Source organism: Helobdella robusta (assembly GCF_000326865.2).
Source record: "Helobdella robusta unplaced genomic scaffold HELROscaffold_15, whole genome shotgun sequence".
Lineage (NCBI taxonomy): Eukaryota > Metazoa > Annelida > Clitellata > Rhynchobdellida > Glossiphoniidae > Helobdella > Helobdella robusta.
Window position 1 is genome coordinate 1,190,796 of NW_008703839.1, and position 8,919 is coordinate 1,199,714.

The following is an 8,919-nucleotide window of genomic DNA, read 5'->3' on the forward strand; positions in this document are numbered from 1 at the left end:
TATATCTTGGTTTATAAGTTTGCATTTATGGTGACACTCAAGACACTGTTAGTGTTAATTTATTGTTTTTGGAAATTATTTTCAATCTGCCATGGTATAATGCATTATCTTCGTGGTTATACTTGTGAAGCAATTGTACGAATGTATCGTGGTATGCATGTATAATACTATGTATGTTTTTTCCTGTAAATTCGGTAATGGGCAATAGCCCGTGCTTTGTTCAAATAAATAAATAATAATCATGGATAGATTTATTCAAGGTGGCAATTCATTAAATTATCCAGGTGGAAAGACTTAGATTGCCTGTTTGTAAGGAGGAGCAGTGGATTGTGGAAACTATAAATGAACATGACGTTGTCATCATTTGTGGTGAAACAGGCTCTGGCAAAACCACCCAAATTCCTCAATTTCTTTACGAAGCTGGTTATGCCCAGTTAGTTTATTTATTAAAAAGTTTATAACGATTGTATTTTGTACTGTTAATATTGTATAAATGCTAACTTCTTGAGATGGCAGTGCTTAATTTACAGAAAACATACAATTAGTTATGGAGCAATGGATGTCTTATTGCAACAATCTTTGAAATACTGTAACTGTAAGTTATAGCTATAAAAAGGATGAAATAAACACTTTCTTGAAAAAATCGTGTTTATGAATGAGTTGAATTAATCAGAATTTTTTGTTATAGTTTGTTTAATACACAAAAACACAAAAATTGTATTTTAAATTATCAGTGATTACGGAATGTTTAAACTATGCAATCTATCCTGCAACCTTATTCATACATAAACTTTGAAGAAAAATGGTTTGATGAAATGTAGTTTGCTTTTGCCAGAATGAAACTCACAGAAGAAGGAAATGAGTTTAATTTTATCTAAAAATTATTTTTTAAATCTATTCAAGTAAGGATTATGAGTCGAATGAGCCTCAAAAAACAGTAATAGTATCAGGGTATCAATTCCAATAACTCAACGTTGACTTGTCACAAGCATTTTAAGCAGATGCAAATCAATCAACAAATACAATCCAACATGCTACCTTGAAATTTAATGTTTTAATTTAATTTTTTTAATTTTATTACGATAGTCTTGAAATGGGAAATTTTTACGGTTTTCATTCGTTTGCACAACATGACCCTATATAACAAAATCTATCAACTATTTTCTAAAATATTTTATCCTTTTTCAATGAGTTATGTAATAGTTGAGCTTGTAGGAATTTGAGTGATTAGGTATGATTTTCAAGTTTTTATTACTCAAATTAACTTTTTGAACTCAATTTTATATAACCGTTTTTTCACCATGAAAGCAGCAATAGTGGCATCATAGGCATTACAGAACCTCGAAGAGTTGCTGCCACATGCATAGCCGAACGAGTTGCTCATGAAATGAACCTTACTTCACAGTTAGTAGAAATTATTTCACCATTTTTTAATTATTTACACCACACTGCCTTATTTATACTATCATGTTTTTAAGGAATTTCATAAAATTCCATAAAATATTTCATAAAAAGTCCAATTTTATAAAAAAATTAACAACATTCCTGAAAAGCTGTAACAACAAATCTGTCTGAAGGCATTTTTTAATATTTTATTTATATCAATTTTATTTGGACCCTGTCTTTCTGTTTGTCTGTTTGACGGTTCCTTAACTTAATTTTAAATGTAATAACGGGCTATAGCAAAGTTAAGAACTTTTTTGATTTTTTTTTACAGTTTTGAAAATAATTGCTATTAATATGAATGAAATCACATAATAAAAAAAAACAATTTTTTCATGTTTTAGAACATAAAGAAATTTTACTGTGAAAAACAATTAGCTTGACTGGTTTTAATTTTTTCAAAATATTATTCATTTAGTGGTGATAATAAGGTAAAATTATGATGCAAAAGTTGGAAAAATTTTCTGGAATCAGGTGTCCGTGTCGAAATTTTTTAAAGAGTCGGAGTTAAATATTTTAGACTCAACACTCTGATATAAATACAAAAATCAAGCACAGCATGTAGTTGTTTTGATGTGTTTATTATTTTTTATTCACACGTTTACAATGTATTAAAATGTAATAAAACACATGAAATTTTTTCCAAAATTATTCTTGTTATATACTATATAAAAGTTCATGAGATTCTGCTCGGTGGCTTAGGATTCTATAGCTTTTATATATAATATGAACATCATAAATAAGTATATATTATATTATTATTGAATAGCTGACACCCACACCACAGACAAGAAGAATGAGTTAAGTAATGTGTTTAATAAAAAAAACTCTGCTTTTCTGTAAAAGAATACAAATTTTATTATATTCAGATGAAAAAAGTGTTATTTTTTTATCATTTAAAAAGTTTTAAAAAAGTCATTTTTGAAAACATTTTTATCCTGGCGATTTTTAACATATTTTATCAATTTAGTTTAAAATTTAATTTTATCGATAGTTTTTTTTATTACATCTATGACAACAACAATACACGTTTAAACGACATTTTTCCCGAGATCGGGGGTTGCCGTTTGGCTACCTATGATGAAACCGAAATACCCCTCGATGCCATTCACATCTGTCACTCGCCTCAGTATCACGCAACCCCGCTTTCACATCCATCCCACACGAACTCTTGCCGTAACAGTGCTCAAACATCCTCCTTCCGCGTTCAGCTTATCCCCTAAGTAAACAAAGCTTTCCACTCTTTCAATACCACCACTCAACCCCGTCCTTGCGTCCGTCCTATTAATCACACCATGAACACATTTCTTAAGTTTGAACCTGCCTTCCATCTTTTTCAGTACCCCCTCACACCACTACATCTTTTATGCACCCACTTCTGACATCCTATACACGATACCGAGTTAGCCTTCACTCTCCTGTCACATACCCCACAGGGGTCTATTTTACTTATCACTCGTATATTATTACATCTATGAATTGTGTAAATATTGCATTTAATTGCAAGAGGGTTGTTTAATTTTTTAGGAGTGCAATTTGATTTTTAAATTGAAATTTTAGAATTATGTATTTAAATGTCGAAATTTAATTTCAGCTGCATTTTCATTAAATCTGAAGTCATTTTTTTAGCCTGAAAAGCTAAAAAGATTATACAAAACAAATTTTTAGAAAGTTTAAAAGTTTTTGTTAAATTAAAATTAAAAGAAAAAAATAATTTTTAAACTTGATCGATCGAAGAGCATTTATTTTTTAAAAAGAGTGTTTTAATAACAATTTGGAATTAAAAAAAAGAGCATCCACAGAGCTGCACAGCGTTGCATTCCACGCTTTTTAAATGACAACTTTTAATTATTACTACCCTTTTTTTTTTTCATGTTTTTTACAATGTAAATATTAATTGATTGATCAAATTTAAAAATTATTTTATTTTTCAAAAAACTTCAAAAGTTTTTTAATCCGTTTTTTGTAACATCACCACAGAAGTTAATTTTGAAAAATATATGCATGTACATATATGCAAAAATTTGAATTTTTAAATCAAAATAATTATATTTGAATTGTTATTACTTTTTTATATTTTATTTTTTTATTTCTAATACGTTATTTATTAATATTCTTTAATTATTGATATTTACATATTTCATAGATTTAATGAAAACAGATCTTTATTATTGATGATGTCATATAATTAAACCGAAAAAGAATTGCAAACATTTCATGCACTCAAAACATTTCGTTCACCTGGTCCCGAATTACTGGTCTTCACAGAATGACACTGCCTCCCTCATTCCCTACTGTCACTCAAATATTCAATGCACTCAGTTCCATATTATTAAGCAAATTGAAAAAAATAAAAGACCCATCGTCCACTTTTAACTCCCAGAACAAAATTAAAAATATTATGTGTATTATGTCCTACCTCGGGAAACTGGGTCTCTGAACGCTAAACGAAGATTGATTGATTGATGTGTATTATGTCCTGAGCGTAGAACGTAAAATTAAAAATCAATATATCAGGTTTGTAAATGAATTGAAAACAAAATTTTCAAATGAAAAAAATAAACATTTAATTTATATTTTTCAATTTATAAAAAGAATTCCCAAAGTTTTAGACAGCTCATGTTTTTTAAAATCTAATAAACATACATGTAGGCTTTTTAGATGCAAATTTTACAGACTCGTACGTCGGGCAGTTAGTAAAATGCTTGACAGTGAGAAGTAATGCTTATTCAACTAGAATGACCAGTCGCTATCTTATCATCTGCTGCTTCTGCAGTTCTTGCAATTATTTCAAACAGCAAAACATTGGAAGAAACCAGCGTAGATTACATCAGCAATGCAGAGCAATAATATAACTGATGTGAGTAAATAAATAGATGTGATCAGAGAGAGATGTGAGCTAAATGATAATATTGTTACATTCTTCTGTGACCAGTTCGTGGATTTCTGCATATTTTTTTAAAATAAATGTGTTTATGCGAGAAAAATCATAAATTTGAGGCTAATCGAACTAAAAGGAGGTTTTTTGCAGAATTATTATAGAAGTGCTTTTTAAAAATTATATCTTTGGTGGTGGTTCTCCTCCAGTATATGCGACTTTATTTTTAACGAGTTTTGTTCAAGTTCTTTTGAAAGTTTTCCAACTTTGAGGTCTTGCATTTGTTGCCCAGATGTATGAACCAGCGCTGAAGCAAATGTTCACGAGTAAATCTGACAATAATAAATTTCTGCTTGCTTCACTTGCAATGTGTAAAGAAAATGTACAAATTGAATATGCTTAATTATTTATAATAATTTATTTAATATACCCTCAGTAAATTGGTATGTAGAGTTTGAAATACCTGAAGGAACTTGTAAGAACAATGTAATGTTAGACGAATTATGATGTCACTTTTAGAGATTAATATTATTTCAAAATTTGTTCAAAATACTTTTCAATAAATAGTTTGATTGATTGATTATTTTTTATTCCCGGCTAGTTCGTATAACAAATCAATCATTGAAATGATTTTTATTTGCAGAGAGGTCTCGTATCAGATTAGGTATGAGGGCACTGCTGGCGAAAGAACAAAAATAAAATTTATGACAGATGGAGTGCTTCTTAAAGAAGTCCAATATGTTTGTTACATTTTTCATATTCACTACAGTGTTTTCAATGCATATAAAAAAATTCACGGTACATAGTAAAAACATTGACCCGTATAACATTTTTATATTCAAGACCATTTGGTAACAAAATTTTTGAAATAACTTTATAATCAATGTGATAATTATAATGATTTGAAGAACATTCAAATAATGAGGTTCATCCTGTTAAATCCATTTAGGATTTTGAGTTGACCAAATACAATGCAATCATAATCGATGAGGCACACGAAAGAAGCACCTACAGCGACATTCTCATTGGCTTTCTTTCTAGGATTGTTCGACTGCGAAGGAAGGTTTGCTAATTGTTTGCTTGTTGTTAACATGTAGTTTTAGAACAGGTTCACAGGTTGGTTCACTGATTTTTTAGGTGGGCAATCTTATGGATAAGCTGATACATTATTCTTTTATTTAATTTACATGTTTACTTTTTATGCTTGTGTATAGTCGTTGTTAGATATAATATGATTATGTTTGGTATTAAATAAGTAACTGTTGACCGTTACAAGAACAATTTTTTTTGGTTTCCAGATCATTTCATTTCATTGATTCTGTTTTTGATTTGATTTGGTGAAATAAAATGTTAAATATTAATTTATTGCTTCGTTCTGGAATTTATGATTTTTTGACTGGTTGATTTAGCTAATTTTGTAAATTATCTAAATTAAAATTTAAGGTATATTGACTGTAGTTGTTAAGATGAACTGTTGCATACTGCATTAGCATTGTCACTTTGAAATGCAATCATTAAATTTTTATTTAAATACAGCGTAACAATCCTCTTAAGTTGGTCATTATGTCTGCCACACTGAAAGTTGCTGATTTCAAGATGAACACAAAATTATTTCACACTCCGCCACCGGTGGTCAATGTTAGTTGGGGCAAGTGTGGTGGTGTTATTTAGGAGGTTAATGTGGGAATGTTGGTTGGGGGCGAGTGTGGTGATGTTGGTTGGAGACGAACATAGTGATGATTACATGAAAAGTGGGCTGGCAATATCAGTTAAGTGCCATCTTTGGAGCCTTAAATAATTAAATGAACGAAATGAAATAAAACTACGTAAATTCAATTAAATTAATATTGTTATAGTAATTACATTAAAATAATAATAAAAATAAAATATCATAATTTAATATTTTGAAATATAACATTCAGTAAAATATTATTGCAGTGCAAATGCCAAAAAACGTGAACTAATTAAATTGCAATTACTAGAAATAAATAATGAAAATGAAACTGGCTAATATAATCGTATTAATGTTGGGCGAATGCGTTGTGCATGTATTATTATAATCAATTGACTGTTGTTATATGCTAAAATATAAGTATAGTGATTCGGATAATTCGGTATATTTTATAAAAGTCTGCTTTAATTAAGGTTTTTTACCAGCACGTATATATATATATATATATATATATATATATATATATATATATATATATATATATATACGTGTTGGAAGGAGACCAAATTGTTTGCATTGTTCAATTTATTGGAAATAGAATTATTACTCAAATTCATCATGCAGTTTATTAACCATAGAACTGTTATTATCCAAATTCATCAGATAGGCTCTACTCGAAATGCCCTATCTGCATTATGAATTTGGATAACAACAGTTCTGCTGTTAATATATTTGTATGATGAATTTGGATAATAATTCTATCTTTAATAAATTGAACAACTTCCGGAGAATTTTAGTAAGGAAATATGAAAAGACAGGTTTTAAGTTGGTTAATGCCAACAATTCTATAGAATTCGTACAATACCATAAATATATATATATATATATATATATATATAAATACGTATAAATACGTATAAATATTAAAATATTCTTAACAGATTGATGCTCGTCAGTTTTCTGTGACTATCCACTTCAACAGACACACCCCAAAACGAGACTACATTGAGGAAGCTTTTCGAAAGGTTCGTCATTTCTCTTACTTCCACAGAAACATCTCTTCCGAAAAATGATGGTCATGTTCATCTTTTTGCTCCTGACTTTTCTAAAACCTTTCATGTTCTGTTTTATGTTTCAAATAATTTAGCTTCTCTTCCTTTACCTGGCAATATCTACAATATTATTATACATTTCTTCCTAATTGGAGTCTTCCGTCCTTGGATCTTCTACTATCATTAATATTGCCTCCAGTCTTGAAACTCACGATAACTTGTATTCGATTAATCATTTCTCTTTAATCATAAATATTGCATTTATAATTTTAATTCTATCTGTAATTTAAATCGTATGATCCAACCAGGTCTGTAAGATCCACAGAAAGTTGCCAGACGGAGGCATCTTGGTCTTTGTAACCAGTCAATCAGAGGTTCATCTTCTTTGCTCAAAATTAAAGAAAACTTTTCCCAAACCTGTCTCGAATTTCAAAAAAATGTCAGAAGTGATTCAAACTGAGGCGGTCGCACCATTTTCATCATCGTCCAGGCTTGAAAACAGAATGATAAATAAAAATGAAGGTCTAAACCTCAATTCTTGTTTCAAAAAGCATTCATTGTTTGGGTCATTGTCATTATATTTATAACAGGTTCTGCTGAAGTGGATGCACATTCGCATGATTCTTTTAGTCTAAATAAGTTTGTATTATCAAAAAATATTAACTTTCTGCATTTCAAAAATTTTAAATTATTTCATGTTTTTTATCTTGCTCAAATAATATTTTTTCTTTTAATTATTCATTCAAAAATTTGTCTTAATTTTATTTTAATTGTTATTCGTGTTTTCAATTAAAATTTTGTCAACAGTTGATTCAATTTTTATTTTTTTCAATTTAACAGTTTTTCATCATTTAATAAAGATGAAAATACTGATGATGATGAGGTTGATGAAAGGGACTCGGAGGATGGAGACGACGTTGATGAATCATCTTCAGATGAACAAGTTGTCTGTTTTGCATTTATTGTTTTTGATAAATCATGTATGTTTCCAAGCTTAATAAAAAATTTCACCTTTTTGGTAATAAACTTTCCACTGACTAGGCAATTGTATCTTCAACATCATTTGCAAAAGAGAATCCAGATGGACCTATGTACGTCCTCCCCCTGTACTCATTGTTGCCATCGGACAAACAAGCTTTGGTTAGTTGAATGGAACTGTCAGACGTTAAATGATTTGAAAATAATCAAATTTACGACTCATAATTGATACAGATTAACACTGCCAGGGAGAGTATCCGATTTTATTTAACTGAAAAATGCAAACTTTTATTTTAAGGAATACAAAAATAAAGGAATTGAGATAAAAACCAAAAACTAAGGGAAGAGATGCTAAGAGAAGAGTTGGTGGAGAAGGTGTTGGAAGTGAGGCGGAAAAGCAATGGTGTAATTGTGGTGGTGATGGTGTTTGGAAAGGTAATAGTGAGGGTAATATCAGAATATGCTCCGCAACAAAGTAGGAAGGAAGAGGAGAAGGATAGGTTTTATGATGATGATGATTCTGACGAGATTGGGTAAGCGGGGTTGGATGAGTTTGTGGTGTGGTTGGGTGATTTGAATGGTCATGTGGGGGCGGATGCAGACGGATATGAAGGTGTACATGGGGGTGGGGATATGGTATACTGAATGAGAAAGGGCGTAGAGTGTTGGAGTCGGTGGATGCACATAGCATGGTGGTGGGGAATACCTGATTTACAAGGGAACCAGCACGATTAATTACATATAGGTCAGGGGAGCATAGATCAATGATAGATTATATATTGGTAAGGGCGAAGCATGGAAAGTATGTAAGGAATGTGAAGGCGATACCTGGTATGTTGCAGCATAGTATGCTTGTGATGGATGTGACATCAAAAGAAATGGGGAGGAGGAAGAAG

At 30.2% G+C, this 8,919-nt stretch overlaps 1 protein-coding gene across 1 annotated transcript in view; it reads left to right on the forward strand.

Moving 5' to 3' along the window:
• Window positions 1-278: 278 nt before the first annotated feature.
• The window catches only part of HELRODRAFT_74874 (hypothetical protein), a gene marked incomplete at both ends in the record, with an annotated part of 32,729 nt that continues 24,088 nt past the window's right edge, over window positions 279-8,919 (forward strand). Inside the window, 9 exons of the mRNA XM_009015089.1 lie at window positions 279-433; window positions 1,312-1,408; window positions 4,969-5,061; window positions 5,271-5,384; window positions 5,858-5,959; window positions 6,935-7,018; window positions 7,354-7,585; window positions 7,906-7,991; window positions 8,087-8,185. Of these exons, the coding sequence (XP_009013337.1) occupies window positions 279-433; window positions 1,312-1,408; window positions 4,969-5,061; window positions 5,271-5,384; window positions 5,858-5,959; window positions 6,935-7,018; window positions 7,354-7,585; window positions 7,906-7,991; window positions 8,087-8,185 (1,062 nt within the window). The remainder of the gene's footprint in view (window positions 434-1,311; window positions 1,409-4,968; window positions 5,062-5,270; window positions 5,385-5,857; window positions 5,960-6,934; window positions 7,019-7,353; window positions 7,586-7,905; window positions 7,992-8,086; window positions 8,186-8,919) is intronic.